Source organism: Eucyclogobius newberryi, unplaced genomic scaffold (assembly GCF_026437365.1).
Source record: "Eucyclogobius newberryi isolate DKJ021-1_F unplaced genomic scaffold, fEucNew1.0.hap1 SCAF_7, whole genome shotgun sequence".
NCBI lineage: Eukaryota > Metazoa > Chordata > Actinopteri > Gobiiformes > Gobiidae > Eucyclogobius > Eucyclogobius newberryi.
Window position 1 is genome coordinate 13744023 of NW_027316389.1, and position 16382 is coordinate 13760404.

Consider the following 16382-nt stretch of genomic DNA (forward strand, 5'->3'; position numbering starts at 1 on the left):
GTGTGAGGGTGTGTGAAGAGGTTTGTGAAGGTTTGTGAGGGTGTGTGAAGAGGTTTGTGAAGGTTTATGAAGGTGTGTGAAGGTGTGTGAAGAGGTTTGTGAAGGTTTGTGAAGGTGTGTGAAGGTGTGTGAAGGTGTGTGAGGGTGTGTGAAGAGGTTTGTGAAGGTGTGTGAATGTGTGTGAGGGCGTGTGAGGGTGTGTGAAGGTGTGTGAAGGTGTGCGAGGGTGTGTGAGGGTGTGTGAAGGTGTGTGAGGGTGTGTGAGGGTATGTGAAGGTGTGTGAGGGTGTGTGAGGGTATGTGAAGGTGTGTGAGGGTGTGTGAAGAGGTTTGTGAAGGTTTGTGAAGGTGTGTGAGGGTGTTTGAAGAGGTTTGTGAAGGTTTATGAAGGTGTGTGAAGGGTGTGTGAAGGTGTGTGAGGGTGTGTGAGGGTGTGTGAAGGTGTTTGTGAAGGTTTGTGAAGGTGTGTGGAGGTTTGTGAAGGTGTGTGAATGTGTGTGAGGGTGTGTGAGGGTGTGTGAAGGTGTGTGAAGGTGTGTGAGGGTGTGTGAGGGTGTGTGAAGGTGTGTGAGGGTGTGTGAAGAGGTTTGTGAAGGTTTGTGAAGGTGTGTGAGGGTGTTTGAAGAGGTTTGTGAAGGTTTATGAAGGTGTGTGAAGGTGTGTGAAGGGTGTGTGAAGGTGTGTGAGGGTGTGTGAAGAGGTTTGTGAAGGTTTGTGAAGGTGTGTGAAGGTGTGTGAAGGGTGTGTGAAGGTGTGTGAGGGTGTGTGAAGAGGTTTGTGAAGGTTTGTGAAGGTGTGTGAAGGTTTGTGAAGGTGTGTGAATGTGTGTGAGGGTGTGTGAGGGTGTGTGAAGGTGTGTGAAGGTGTGTGAAGGTGTGTGAGGGTGTGTGAAGGTGTGTGAGGGTGTGTGAAGAGGTTTGTGAAGGTTTGTGGAGGTGTGTGAGGGTGTTTGAAGAGATTTGTGAAGGTGTGTGAAGGTGTGTGAAGGGTGTGTGAAGGTTTGTGAAGGTTTATGAAGGTGTGTGAAGGTGTGTGAAGGGTGTGTGAAGGTGTGTGAAGGTGTGTGAGGGTGTGTGAAGGTGTGTGAAGGTGTGTGAGGGTGTGTGAAGGTGTGTGAAGGTGTGTGAGCGTGTGTGAAGAGGTTTGTGAAGGTGTGTGAAGGTGTGTGAAGGTGTGTGAAGGTGTGTGAAGGTGTGTGAAGGTGTGTGAGGGTGTGTGAATGGTGTGTGAAGGTGTGTGAGGGTGTGTGAAGGGTGTGTGAAGGGTGTGGGTGTGTGTGTGTTGAATGTGAAGGAGGTAGAATAGATGATGCACAGGTGGAGTTTGGACTGGGACAGGTGGCTCAGTCCTGTGACGTCAGCCTCTGTTTCCTCCAAAAGCATCTGCCGGGCTCTGCTCTCTGTTGTCCTTGGCCGAGGGCTGTATTTTCAGAGAAAGAACATCTTTATTGTTAAAACTCGGCCTGTTGTCTAAGGTTGTTTTGCTCACTTCTTGTTTGGTTTGTCAGTCTGTGGCAAGAATTTTGGCTCCCTCATGAATTGTGCAAGCCCTATCTTTGTTTTTGGAGGAGATAATCAGCTGAAATTAGGAACAGCATATAAGATGGCACTGGACGTTCCCAGTTTGAGCTGAAAGATAATTATTTCTGACATAATGATGAGCAAAATAAATCACCTTTATTCCCATGTTTAAACCTCCTCTGTGAGTATGACAGTGTGCTGATGGGGACACAGCTGTCAGAGGCCTTCCAGGTGTTACAGAGGTACACACTGTAACACAGAAGTCCTCTGTTTATGGCCCGCTGTCTGCAGGTGTATATCTAATGGACACATTGCCTCGAGAGAAGTGTCTCAAACAATCACCACCAGTCCTACTTTTCATATTTTGAAAATTTGTTCCAGCAAGCCTCAAAATGAAGACAAATTGTTATTTGTGGCAGTGACCTGTCAGTAATAATTAGATAGAGCACAGTTGATTCATGGAGCACAAACACAGGGCTTGTCTGGAGGAAGATCTACCTGTTTGACCTGGCCTCACACAGCGTGCTAACTCTCGCTTTAATGATAATAATAAGGCTGCAGGGGATAGCCTCGATTCCCCAGGAGCCCACAATTACTATCCAGGTACAGTGCATACGCACACTGTCTGGGGACCAAGCCATGGCATAATTACCTTATTGCTGCCACTTTGCAACGCACATCAACCACACATAATATGACTATGTGGAAGCACATCAAGTGAAAATACCAACTGGCAGCAAGAATTTCTAACGAGTCATATCTTGAATATCTTTCATTTTAATGTTAAAGTGTGAATGCCCATTAGTCTGTTTCTTTCAAAACCATTGATCATAAATAAAAAAAATATCTTTATGACAGGGTCATATCCTCTCCTGTCATATTACCTGGGTGAACATTAAACAGCTCACAGAACACCCATTTTACTTGACCACATCATACCGACAGTAGGGGAGTGATTTTTGAACTGTTTGATGGTCAGATTCAAATATTGAGTACAAACTTGTTGGCTTGCTGCATTGGGCAACGTGTACAGGACACAGTACTTTATGTTTGTTCCAAAGTGACTCCAGACATCCATAGAGTAGACGCACACATACAGTATAGATTACTGGAATACTGTGTAAATAATATTATGTCACTAAAAAATAAAATCATATATTACTCAACAGTACATGTCCTTTTGGAGTTCAGCCTACAAGATAAATTAATGTCTGGCATAAAAATACTTTCCTAAAATGTATTAAAAAAAACTTTAATTAAAAAAAATCTTCTTTGTTTAAGAATGACCATATATGATAACAGATAACAGCCATGAACAGACGTTCACATTTGAGTGCCGTGGGTTTTACAGGCATGCTTTAGCCACAAACCCTTTGTTTATTGTCACATTTTTGTAGTACAGAAAATTCTGTTGCTTGTAAAGTTATAACAACACCATTAATGATTTATTTCCCTGCCTCTGCACACGGCTGACGTATGGAACATGGCTGGACTGCTTCAGATCTTTTGAGATTTTGTCGATTCAATTGTTCTCAACTGGAGGAAAATTGTTTTCATAGAACTACCCTAAAAAAATAAGTACATTTTTAAAAATGCTTACAAAGTGGTGAGTGTATTAGAAGTGGTGTCACGTTATCATATTGTTTCCCATCATTTTGTGCTTTGCTGTACACGTTTAGCACCACTGCAACATTTACTAGACTCCCATAGGCGCACTATTAATTGCTTGGCGCCTTCCAAAGAAAAAAAAAAAAAAACAGGGGAAAAAAACAAACAAAGAAACAGTTTAGCCCTCTGCTGTTGGCGGCTGAATTGGCCCCAGAACTAATGCCAGTTCTTTTGGAGCATTCACAACATCATAGTGCCACCCATCATTAGCAGGCCCCTGTGAATTAAATGCTAGCAAGCTGTTTCGTTTAAATATCAGTCCGCCTTTGTGTTGTGCATATGTAAATACATGTATGTGTTCATCCACGTATGTTGTTTGTATTTGTTTAATTAGCTCCTGGAGAAAAGCCAGATATGAAGCCCATACAAAAGAATTGACTATACAATATAATCTGACTATTCCAAAGTCAGACTATGTGTATTTGTTGATTTGTTGATTTATCAAAAACACATAAAAACATTGACTTATCTAATATTCACACATTTTCTCATCTCAAGATCTCACAAACCCTTTGGCACAAGATTTATATTCACATGTATTCATCTTCAGCCTTGTGCAGAGCTTTTTTCAGATAGTAAAGTAAAAGTGAAGTGGGGTACTTCTGGCTTGGTAGGACATTAAAAAAAACTTGCAGACAGCGTACAGTGGTCTGATTTTAGTCACAACTATTACTTTTACAAAATACTACCCAAAAAAAGTGATGTACCCCAGCTTTAAAATGAAGTACGTTTGTTCCAGTTAATTTACACCTGCAGTCCATGTCCATTATCATAAGCATCAAAGAACAGAAAATAAAAAGCCAAACCAAATATAAAGCTCATGATGTGAAGCTCTCCAGACCTAACCCAAGGAAATGACCATATATCTCAATGGTTACTACGGTAGACGTTTGATTTGGTTTACAGTAAATATGTTACAGTTTAAGGCGAAATAGTCTGAACTCATTGTTACAGTCAAAAAAGGATTGGAGAAAGGAGTGAAGGCCAGTATGTCCATGGTTCAATCCTCAGATGGAGCAGGAACATCCAGACCAAAACCACAGAAACAGAAATGAAAGCGCTCTTGGTCAACAGTAATTTGTCATGCTTGAAAACATGTTTTTTTTTTTTTTTTTTTATTAGAACCCCATAGCCGGGGAGCATATGGGGATCCTAATAAAACAATAAAACCATAAACGGTAAAAGTAGCAAGGTACATAATATTCCTTGGATATTTTTGTATAATATCGAAGCTGATACCATTCACTACTTACAAGCTTTTATCTGGTCTGAATGCCTCTTTGTAACACTTTTCATAACAGTCAAGCGTAGGCAGATCAACAGGTCCCATCCTCCAGGCATGAGAATGAGATTGACACAACCACTGCTGCCAACTTCCATGGCGACTGGTAACAAGACAAAGGTTTCAGCTCGCCAAATGGCATGGTTGCAATGTCCTTCTCGAGCCGTTTACTCTCAAATATTTGCTCTCATCTGCGGCGGTTTTGCGTAGGTGTATGCGTGTCGTAACAAGGACATTTTCTATTGCTTTGCGCCTCTTCGAAAGACTGATTTGTTGTGAAAACGTAGGACAAAAAAATTGTAATTAGCCCAACTGGGGTATGTGATAGTAACATTCCAGCACACACACACGACTAACTGCCTTCACAACACGACAACAGAGACCTGACAACCTTCACGTCTCGACCCCAGACGTAGAATTAGAGGGATATTTTGTTCGATTAAAACCCCAAAAATGCTTGCGCCGCACAAAGGGTGAAAACCATCTGCAAAAAGGGGCCTAGGAGAGGAGAGACAGGAAGAACTTGGTAACCCCACAGCCCTGGCAGAGGCCTAAGAAATGGAGCTTATCTTGTTTATGAGCAAAAGATAACGCCAACGTTCAAGTGCTGAAGGGGAAGAGAGGAGCCACTGTTTACCGAGACTAAGGCCCAGAGCGGGACAGCTGGACACACGGCCTGGCTCGCGCTCAACTGTTGCACAAAACTTCAACACTTGTCATTCAAAAGCACATAATCACATCTGCAAGGCTCCCCGTGTGGCTCGTACGGTACAGTGGAGTTATTCAGCCTCTCTGAGAATGTGCTAAGTCATCACACAGGACCCGCTTTGTTTACCGCTGAAATAATATTGTCAAGTGACGGATAGGTATGGATCACGGGCTGCCTTGTAATTAAGAGAGATTGCTATTTTCCCCTCAGAATGGGCTCTCCATCCTGATCTATAATTATATGTTGTTCAAACACAGTGGGGAGTGTCCTGGGATATTGTGCTGCAGCTTTATTCTGTCTCCGGAGCGAGAGGAATCGTGGGGCTTCGAGGAATCGTGCGGCGTCAGATTGTTTTGAAAATAGCGAGGAGTGAGGTGACATCTTATAGGACAGCTTATCGTGTCTTATAGCGACAAGACGATGGATTGCGGGATCCTGGTCTATGGCGTGGTACAGTCGTGTACCCTGAGACTTTTGGTGATCAGTTCTGCACCCCTTACTCCGACATACAGTATATTGAAGCATGTGACTAGTTAAGTGTACAGTATATTTGTTTGGTTGTAGTTTTGTTCTAGGTCCTTTAGTTGTTGTACCTCATTAATGTATCGTGATTTGAAGTAAAGGTTTCTGTTCAGTTTCTGCCTTCAAAAGATGAGTTAACCTACCTTGAAACAATGAGAACAAAAATATTGCATAACTTATCAAGATATGTTATCATAAGGGAAGACAGTGAGTTACAATAACAACATTTCATTGGGCAATAAAGTGTACAGTTTGGTTGATAAGTTAAAACAACTCAGACGTGTACATGTACATACAGAAGGTTGTGTTTTAAAGTTAGTGTTTTAAAGTTTTAGGTAAAGCATAACATAACATGACAAGTGGTAATGCAATAAATGATGCAAATATGGCCACATATATGGCATCTTTTAAAAAAATGTATTATATTATACTGCGCTGGCATCAAACGTTCTTATTTTTGATTTAATTTTTAGGTACAATACCAAAATATTCCATTCTATTGTATTGTCATATATGATGTATATGTTTGCAGTGTTTGCTCCCCTCTTGTCCCGAGCCTGGCAGCAGAGTGGGTCTGTGTGTGGGCCCAGGTAGTGCCCCAGTGACCTCCACATAGTGACACTGACGTGCAACTATGATGAATGCCCTGAGAGCGCGGTAAGAACCCACCTGGATAATGTTAGAGTCCCATACTTCCAAATCCTAATTGTTACAAGATGCTGACCTGTTTGTTAATTAAGTGCAGCATTAGGTTTTAACTGTTATTACCACCCAGTACACTCTTCCTCCAACACCCTCAATTAAACTTAACACGTTGGCCATCATTTCATAAAAGCTTTCTTGTGATAGCCATAAGATTTGTGCATTGTTCTCATGTGGGCCCTTAAAGCCAGCTTGACCTCAGCGAGTAACTCAAGCCCTGCAGAAGTTTAGCTCAGACTCGGAGCCACACACGGAGCACATTGGAGCGTGAAGCTGTGACCCCTTGTTTTCCAGTAAAAGGAAATTGTCATGCAGCGACCCAGTGACCACAGTTGAAACCACTTCCCCCTTTGTTATGATTCTGTATGGTTTAACCGGATCATTTTGCATGTTTGGCCATGGCACAGTATAGCCGCCCCACATGGTCCGTCACTGGAGGATTGCTCCGCTCTTTCTGCTATTTGTAAGCTTATAAAGGGCAAAGACAATGCTTCAAATTAGTAAAGGCTCACAAAGAGAGCAAACCCTGTGTTTAGTGGTTTGTTGTTTTCTATCTTACGTTTGCATTTTAGTGTGTGAATTCTTGAAGCATTCGGAAGCCAGAAACTTGTGTATTTTGGCACATTTTGCCCATAGGTGTGGTATTATGTATAATACAGCCTCATAGACCCCTGGAAACGTCATCAGAATGTTCACAATTCTACAATGGAGTTGATTGGAGGCAAAATGAATTAAACAGTAATACACTTTCAATGATGACATTATAAACAGTATGATTTTGAATATTAATCATCAAATAAATACACAACACATTTGAATTCCCAGGGTAGAAATGTATTTTCTACTACAAAGGATGGAGAATATAAAATATTCTAGCTTTAAAATTGTATTTGTAGTAAAGTGCGTAGTATATCTGTGTATAAAATGAAGAACTATTGTGGCTTTAACCTTTCTGTACGCATTTGTCCAGTAAAACCTAAAAATCAAGATTTTGCCTTTAAACAAAATGCTCTGTGTCATAATCTCCTTTTAGTAAATACACAAATGCCGTAATATCCAATAGTACAAGTGTTTTAACCAGGCTCACTGTCAATCTGAGGGTTTTACTTTGACAAAATTGTGATTTTTTTTGCCAAAAGTGATATTCTGTGGTTTCTCCATTGAAATCACAGTATGTTCTGCTTCACTTTTGCCTCCAGGTTGTTTAATTTAGAATATCTTTTGTTTATGTACTTTGTGTTTTTAAAAGGTCTCTATATAAGACATGTTAGGGCAGACATAGATTTTTTTGTTTTTGAGCAAGATGAGACTTTACAACAGGAATTCAACAGATAGATTCAGATAGATACAGATTCAACAACAAATAGTTTCTTTATCATTTTTATCATAACTTGTTTCGAGTGTTTGTATGAACAAGTAACCGAAAAAGACAACACAGGGATTCGTTTTGCATAACCATCCACTTCACCGTTTCGGTTTGCGTGTCACAGCTCAGTTACATAATTGACAATTCCAAAAAGCAAAGACAATTCCCTGTGAGCACCTCAAGGCCACGCCGACATGTAACACTGCACTGCTGCTTACTTTACTCATTGTGACGTCTGTACGCCAAAAGGTTATGTTTTTGTTAATTACCGCTTGATGGGCCTCGCAAATAGGAGCTGATGCTAGTCCAGAAGAACAGTACAGTGTGTCCTAGAGGTTCTGTGGTATGACCCCCTTTCTCTCCGTCTACCAATCTCATTCGCCCTGCCATCTCTTTTCAGTCTCCGGCAATTAGAGAAGCAAAGAGGAGAGGAGGAATGTGTGAGCTTGCTTTGTGAGGATGAGCCTGGCGAGCGAGGGACTACAAGGGACAGATCAATGGAGATGGAGAGATGAGAGGAGGACAGCGCTCGGAGTGAAAGAAAGTGGAGATGAGAGGGCCTGTCTTAATTGGCCTGTGTGGTCACGCTGGGCCTGCCAAACCCGCTGCCTCAATACTTGCCCTGGCCTTACATGCATCCCGTGCATCCAGCCAACCACAACTAACTCCAGTGTGTGCTCTTTGGCAGGTTCTGATGTCGGGATGGGGGTGATGTGCCACCCACAGATAAAGAGCGTCCCGCGGGTTCAGCAGTTATCTGGGATGGGTCTGCGGCAGGTTGACGTTACCTACAGGTGTTGCTTTTATTGCACTGTGTTTGCATCAGACAATCAAGTTCGACTGTGAAAGGCGAGAACGTGTCCCGGCAGGAGTGGAGTTCGATTGATGAGAGTCAAACTGGAACTGACAAGAAGCAGAAGTTTGGCAATGACGGTAATCAATTATAAGCGAGCTATGTTTGATGAACCACGTGTCTGAACATGCGCTACCTTTAACGTTGCGCCAAAAACTGGAATTTGACAGACAAAGTTCTTTCAGCGTTCTTTGATCTTTCATTCCATTGAGAGCGGCCTGGCACACTTCGAAACAAGGCGTTGGAGTTATATCAAGACAGTCAAAGGTGATTTCATTGAGCAATTTATGAGTCCAAACAGAACCTCGGCAGTCATAGGGAGAGAATAAAACATGGAGCTAGTACAGCTATTCAGGCGTGTGGTGTATTGTAACTCACCACCGTCTCAAACTCTACGGAAACGCTCTCATTCTGGAATTCTACCCAGTAACAGACATTCCCATGGGTGGCTAGGCTATATGCATGCATGTCAACAATAAGAAAGCGTGCGCCTGTTTGGGACATCTGATAATTTGAGACACGATGGTTGCTAAAGTTAGCCGTGGAGTGGAAGCTTGCCTCAGTTAGCGGACCACTGGCGATGGAAGGAAGGGCGTGTCGGGAAAGAGAACAGGTCAGGCCTCGGAAAAGGATTAAAAGGGAGTTTGCAGCGTGCCTACTTTTGAGTGCTACGCTTTGCACTCTGCACTATCAGAAAGCAGGAAGTAGACAGACCAAGACAGACTGAGACAGCAGCGATGGAGGAGAGAAAAGAGGGAAGGGGGGCTGAGTACAGGCTGGTGAAAGCAGCTGGAGATTCTTAAGCTGCAATAAATCATTTACAGGGAACATAATTGAAATCTCAAAAAGACATAAGCATTGAGTACAAATGTACACGGTGGAAAACAAGGCCTCATAGACAATATCTGTTTGATAAAATGTTTTTTTATTGATATTAAAAATGAAAGTACATGAATTGTGCATTTCGGACGTTTTTAGCGTGCAGAGGTTAAATTAATAAAATACACACAGGCTGAACGAGCTACTGACACAGAAACAGTTTGCCGTTTGCTTGGCAAGGTATCGCAAATCTTCATATTCAGCGAAAAGAGAAGTGGTTGTCATACACGCCATTCATAAGAACACTAGAGTGACCGTTTGATCTTTACAATAGTGGATGAATGCAGTCCTAGCAGGAAAATGTCCAATAAAATAGAAAATATAATAATATTAACATAATAATAAAAATAGTAATTGCACTGCCTGCTTTGTTGCACAACTGAAGCAGAATATAATTGAAGACAGGACGCAGTCTTGAGATGCTGGGTTCAGATCAGAGTGGTGGCTTTGTGACAGGTGGGCATGACATAAGAAATAATAATCTACATGGCCTTTAGTGGTTTTTGTTTTCATAAAGAGCTGTATCATTGTGGCTCAACTGCCCTCCCCACATCCACACAGCAAGATCCCGGCTCGGCCAATGACAGAGCACACACGATCGTTGTTCCTGAGTGCTTCAGGAGAGGTTCAGCGAGATAGCCCTTCATCAAATGCATAATGGATGGAGCAATATTATAGGATAATATAACGAGAAGCAAATGGCAGTGAAACAATCCCACCCTCGCCATGTTTCACGATGCAAATATAAGGACATTATCTTTCAACGGGTATTTGTGGACAACAGCCCCAGAATTACATCTGAAAGCTTCCTTAGGTCAGAACAGTAAATGGTATAAAACAACACAATTTAATGTAGGACTGATCATTCTCCTGCCATAAATACTAAAGTGGCTTTAAAACATAGTGGGATGAGTACAATCAATGAGCAGATATTCCTTCCATTGTAAAGTCACTTAAGGGTGAGCGCCCTGACTGGCTTCTGGAAGTCCATGCAGACCATCTTGTTCTAAGTATGTGCCTATTTTTGTGACATGACATGCCTAAGCAGACCTGACGAAGCTGCTGTTCAAATATTAATTTAATGTATCTATGGCAAACAAAAAAGAAGAGGAAATGAAAAGACATTATTTTTGGTACAAAGCATCTACAAAAAAGCCTTACAACTCCAATTGGAACAGCGATCATATAAAATAAATCCGTCAGTTGAGCATCAGTGCTACGTATATTATTTGGACAATTTTTTTCAAATATACTTTATAACAAAATAAATAATGCCTTTATACAGTGCCCTTATTTGTATTTCAACAAACAAACAAAAAAGCTTGGCGGCTCATTACGCAAGGTACAGCTCAGACTAAAGGAAAATAACACAATGTCCCTGGAAACTAATTGTATATCTATACATATTTTATATATATTTTATATATATATATATGTATATATATATATATATATATATATATATATATATATATATATATATATATATATATATATATATTCAAGTATTTGTTTTCAGGCAAAAGCATGTGAATACTACTGATATACAATAAAAAATAAAATGTTAGTTGACATTATTGCTGTTTTTTCCCTTTGAATCAAGATTTTGTGCCTTTCTTTTAAAACTGTAAAATAACAATAACCATAATAACAAAACAAAAATGCCTAACTGAAAAACAGGAATGTCACTGTACCAGAAACTGACTGGGTGTATCCTTTTTTTCCATCTGATACATTGATATGAAAGAAAACAGAAAATAAAGACAAAAATAAAATAAATTTATTATTATCCCACTCATTCTCCATCCATTGCCATGTTATTTCCTTTTCCAAGCAGTCCACGGAGCCATGGCAACCAGGCAGTACTGTCCCAGAAGTAGTGTCCCAATCCGGGCTGTCCATGGAGTCTCGTATGTCCCCGCACTGTGCCCCGTGTCCAGCAGCCTGTGGGGCCGGGGGGACAGAGCCCGGCTGAGTCCCCCTCCATACTCAGAGCAGCCACTCAAGACAGCCCACTGCGCCTGTCCAACGTCACACTCCCCCTTGACATTGCCACTGCCGGGAGCTCCCCCATATCCTTTTGTTTTCCTCTAATTTGTTTAAAAGTCACACTTTCCTTAAAACGGAAAGCATTAATATTCATTCAACGAAAAAAATCGTGCTTCATCCTCTTCTTTGAGTCTGTTTCCCAAAGCTAGCACCATGACATTATTTAAGCTACATGTCCATTGTTCATAAAAAAATAGTGCCATTTTTTCTTTACTTTGACGTAATCCGTGGCAATGTGCAATTTTGCAGACTCTTCTCTCTGCTTTTTGTTTGTGATCAAAAGGTGCTGGAGCAGGAATCTAATTTTACAAAATAATTCCTTACAGTGTGGAAGTCCCTTTATAGGTAGAGGTGCAAACTATGAAGAAGAAGAACTATGAGGGGGTTTCTTTTTGCCTCAGGAATGTGGAATGGATTATCTCATGCAATCTGCACTTCATTTTCAGTTGTCTTCCACAAGGCCAAAAAACAGTCCGCTGTGTGTCCTCTCGACACAGCCGGACCAAAAAAATAGTCCACTATGTGTCCTTTTAACATGCGCAGACCATTGATCTCTTTCATCGGGTTTCTCCCTTCCCTTTTCGGCGTTCCTCAAGAATCCACCTGAATTGCATTTAGTCAAACTGTGAACTTTTTGTCCATCACTTGTGGTTGTGCCTTTTGTGTGAATGACTAAAGAGGGGAGGGGGGGAGCCGAAAGAGTTGAGACAGGAAGAATGTGAAGTCTGTGCATTGGGGTGCGGGGTCTCGAAACAGTATTGGATGAGAGCAGGGGGAGGGATGGTGGGTTCGGACAGGGCAGGGGAGGTCAAAGAGGACTGCCACAGAAATGACGTCAGAGACAAAGCTATAATCCCTTAGTCTTTTTTCCTCCATCCAACTCTTGTCTGTGCAAAGGGCTAGCAGCGGGCTCATTTGTGGCTGACATAGTTGTCCGTGGTGAGCGAGACTGGAGGCAGTTTGCTGGGCAGGCTGATCAGAGGCCTGTGGAAGATGGCCTGCTCCTGAGCCTTGATCTTCTCCGCCTGCCTCCGAAACTTCCGGGCCCGCAGGATCCCGGGGACTCCTCTCCGGAGCCGCTGGGCTGCCTTCTTCTGCCACATCTCGTATTTGGAATACTTGGTGGTCACATGCTGCTTCCGTGGAACTTCCTATTGTGGCGTACAGGCAACAACACCATAGAAGAAAGAAGGAAAAGAGGGAGTGAGTTAATTTGCTGAGATAAGATACTCTGTGAATTTTGGGCGCAAATGGGACATGCCTTATTTGTTTGCCATTTTTGGGGCAGTCAAATGGGAATCTTACGAGTACTGAGCAGAATAACATTGACTTGGCCTTGTTTTGGCTTTTCTGGGTGAGTGATGATGTCAACAGCTGCATACTTAAGCCTCTTTAACACACAATCAAAGGGATGACCAGTCACCTGGCTCCTATATATCCAAATGGACAGCCTCGTCAACCAAAATAAACACATTTTAATGTTGTCATGCGTTGAGAGCTTAGAGCTGCTCTTGCAGCACTGATAGTGGCAAAGCTGGATGGAATGCGCAAGTAGTCAGTGCTCCATGTGAATGGTTGTTTTGGTGCTGCCACTTGAAGAGTGTTTATCCCCCTCATTGAGCTCAGGCCTGCTCAATAGCCAGAGAACAGCTGGCCTGGGAGCAGCTTGTACCCATCTAGTCTCCTTCCCACTGCAACTAGGAACATGTCCTGACTTAGTCCCTGGCACACACACTGTTTATGACTAGCTTCTAAACTATTGCATTAAATATTTTTTGCATATTCACATTTGGAATCTTTGACAGTTAAGCAAATCGTGCAGAATGTGGATCTGGCCTTAAGAGTATGGCATAAGAACAAGTTAAGAGTACATGTTCCGTGACACTCAGAACACAGTGTTTTGTTGTGGACCAGCAGAAAAATGACACTGCTTTGTCATTTTTTCCACAATCATCAGCATTTATGTAAGAAGTGCTTACTATTGACCCTTTGGCGAGAAAAAACGTGTGTTTGCGTGCATTCAGCATCGGGACATAGGGGTGTAACACTAGCTGGGGGGCAGAGTGTGCTCTTTTCCCATAGTGGTGCGCTTGCTGATGAACGTACCTGTACCTGTTTTAGTGGGGGCATCATGGGTATAACCAGAGAGGTGGCAGACACATCCCTCTCTGACTTGGCGGGTTTGGCACAGTACTGTTCCAACAGGGCCAGATCACAGCTACGGAAACAGCACTCCTCTACGATCCCCCGGCTCTGCCCGCGCCGGTTATTAAATCTATTCATGGGCCGACCTGTGGACAAGAGTGAGATGTCAGTCAACACAACAATTAACATGGATCTAGGTTGTTTTTCTCAGGATTAGTTTGTCAATCATAGTCCGAATAAAGAGGATAAACAAAAATCTATGACCAACTGATACAAATCTTTTTGTTTGCATGGGCTAATCTGATTAGGACTTCAATAAGTGAATGAAAGCGTAAACATCCACTGTAAAGTCGGCTAGACGGGAAAGACAGGGCATGTAGGTGAGTTCAAACATAAAATGGAAACTCGAGTGTGACCTTGTGCTTTTTCAAGTCAGCACAGATAAAGAGGATGAGGGGAAGAGAGGAGCAGAGGGGAGGGGCACACGAGAGGTCCAGAAGAAAGGGATCAGTGGCAGCGAGGGAGGCCTGCAGGGTGTGAGGCTGAAGAAGACCAGCACACCAAACAAAGACAGTGAGAGAAAAGGTGGAGAAAAAAATACAAAGAGGGAGTGGAGGAGTGTTAGCATGTTGCACGGGGGAACATTATCCGCGATCAATAAAGAGCCTTGTTTGAAGTCCAGCGCCGCACACAATGTTAGGAGAGTCTCCAGAGAGGCCAGCCAAGATTAGATTGCAGGAAGAGGAACATAAGAGAAGGCGAGATCTGGGGGATCAGGGGAGGGAGGGGGCATAGGAAGGCGATTTGTTGGACCAAATTGGATAATGATCATTGTGATTGGAGGGAAGTTCAGGGGTTTAGCAGGACACAAAGAGGCTGTCAGTCAGTAGTAATGACTCAGTTGTAAGAATATATGGGAGTGATGAAGTGGCGCATGAGACTAAGTTCAAAGTGTTAGGATTAAAAGCTGCCACGTTCACATGACAAGAGTTCCAATAACATGTAGTCGGCCATGATCAGAGCTGATGCATTTAGGAGCCCCCTCCAGACTCATCACTGTGGGGCCTGGGAACAGTGGTGCTGAGGTGGTATGCCTCTTGGGGTGCTATTACTTTACTGGTAAACAAGCAGCCCATTGTGTCTTGTGTGCCTTCACAACTTGCCGGCCCTTTCATATGCAAGGAGACTATCCTCTGGGCTGTGGGGCTAGAATGCGCACACTCAGCACAGAAAGCCTGGCTCTGGAGTCTCAGCTGGCTAAAATCTCCAAACGCATGACACAAATTGTCAGCTCTCCAAACAGATGTGAGGAGAGATGAACTCTGGGGATGAATAAATGGTGATGCACTCTTGAAGCAGCGCATTTGAAACTTACTGAAATAGAAGCCCCTGTCTTCACAGACGAACTGCAGCGCATCCACCAGTTCTCCCCCACACAGCGTCTCGGCCGAGGCCATTTCCACTACGTACAGCGCCAGGGCCAACGCAAACAGCAGCGCGCGACTGGATGAAGACATCTTCTTGACCTGCAGGCAAAAAACACACACATTGCACCGTGAAGCAAAATCGGCAGAAAAAAAGTTGCATTTCAAGGCATCCTCCAGCGCATTCAAAAGTGATTAAATGCTCTTTAGATAATACTGACCTACTAACTCAAAAAACACCTTATGTCGCGCGATAAAGATGCCAAACACGCATTCCTCTCTATTGTTATTATAGCACCTGATACGCGCTGGTTCTGAAGAAAAAGGAAAAAGCCTCTCTTTCTCGTTTTAAGCGCGCTTACACAACTCCCTCCTCAGAAGTTGCAAGACCAGCGGCTGCTCGATAGTTAACTATGTTGAAAGCCCAGACTCAGCATATATTTTCCCCTTGCTCACCCTGTTATTGAGCTCAGTGACCCTCAGAACTACCGCCCTCTATCTGCCGGCACAAACACCAGCTGTTTGCAGTGCGCGCAGCGCCCGGACAAGAGGCGCACCAATATCTCCAAAAGTCCTTTAGCTGTGACTCTGTGGCCGGACTCTCCCAGAGACTGCCACGACTGTCAAAGCCAAAGAGACATGTCAAACTTCTCAAATGCATGAACATAAGAGTGCTGATTGTGCATAGAAAAAAAAAAGACTTTCTACGCGCCTGACGCTGTAATGCAACGCCGCAACGTGACATGTCCCTGTCCCCGTAACGCACTTGGACGTCCTGACATTGAGAAGAGAACTTACCCTCATTCTGGTGCGCTCCGCTCTTCTGCAGGTGTGGCAAAGTCCGTGCGTTTGCGGCGTTTCCATGTCAGTGGCAGTAGTCACAAGCGGTGCTGATGCTCTTGTTGTTGTGAGGCGGCGGGGGCGGTTGGGTCGGAGAAGTGGCAGGTGAGTAAGTTTCCCAGTTTTAGTGAGACTATAGAGATGATGTGTGAGAAGCTGTCCCAAGCCAGGCGACAGGCAAAACTTCTGAGGGTTTTGTATTTTATAGCAAACACGCCCCTTGACTCCCACTGTCCTCCCCCTTGCTCCTCCCCTTCCACGGACAGGGCAAGGGGGTGGGGGGGTTAGGGTTAGGGGGGGGGTTGTCCCGAAACGTTTCGTGGAAAAGTGCTTTGAGGGGGGAATAAGCAAAAAGGAAAAGGTGATAGCGTCACCGCATATGGAACTATTCCATATAGGCATTTTCCACGTTTACGAACAGTA

General features: G+C 43.2%; 1 protein-coding gene across 2 annotated transcripts; it reads right to left on the reverse strand.

Moving 5' to 3' along the window:
- Positions 1-9526: 9526 nt before the first annotated feature.
- Positions 9527-16161, reverse strand: igf2b (insulin-like growth factor 2b). 2 transcript variants are annotated; one of them, XM_072435574.1, is made up of 4 exons: positions 15918-16161; positions 15071-15221; positions 13663-13841; positions 9527-12701 (listed from the first exon to the last, which is right to left on the reverse strand). In XM_072435574.1, the coding sequence occupies exons 1-4, from the start codon at positions 15981-15983 to the stop codon at positions 12462-12464; spliced, it is 636 nt and encodes a 211-aa protein (XP_072291675.1). In that variant the 5' UTR covers positions 15984-16161; the 3' UTR covers positions 9527-12461. The 2 variants fall into 2 exon arrangements, with proteins under 2 accessions (XP_072291675.1, XP_072291674.1); XM_072435573.1 differs by having other exon boundaries at positions 13657-13841.
- Between the last annotated feature and the right edge of the window lie 221 nt (positions 16162-16382).

Coding starts and splice junctions, on each gene's coding strand:
- igf2b (XM_072435573.1), bottom strand. CDS start 15,983: ATGGAAACGCCGCAAACGCACGGACTTTGCCACACCTGCAGAAGAGCG. Junction 15,222..15,917: donor CGGAGCGCACCAGAATGAGG/GTAAGTTCTCTT, acceptor TTTTGCCTGCAG/GTCAAGAAGATGTCTTCATC. Junction 13,842..15,070: donor AGACAGGGGCTTCTATTTCA/GTAAGTTTCAAA, acceptor TCTTGTCCACAG/GTCGGCCCATGAATAGATTT.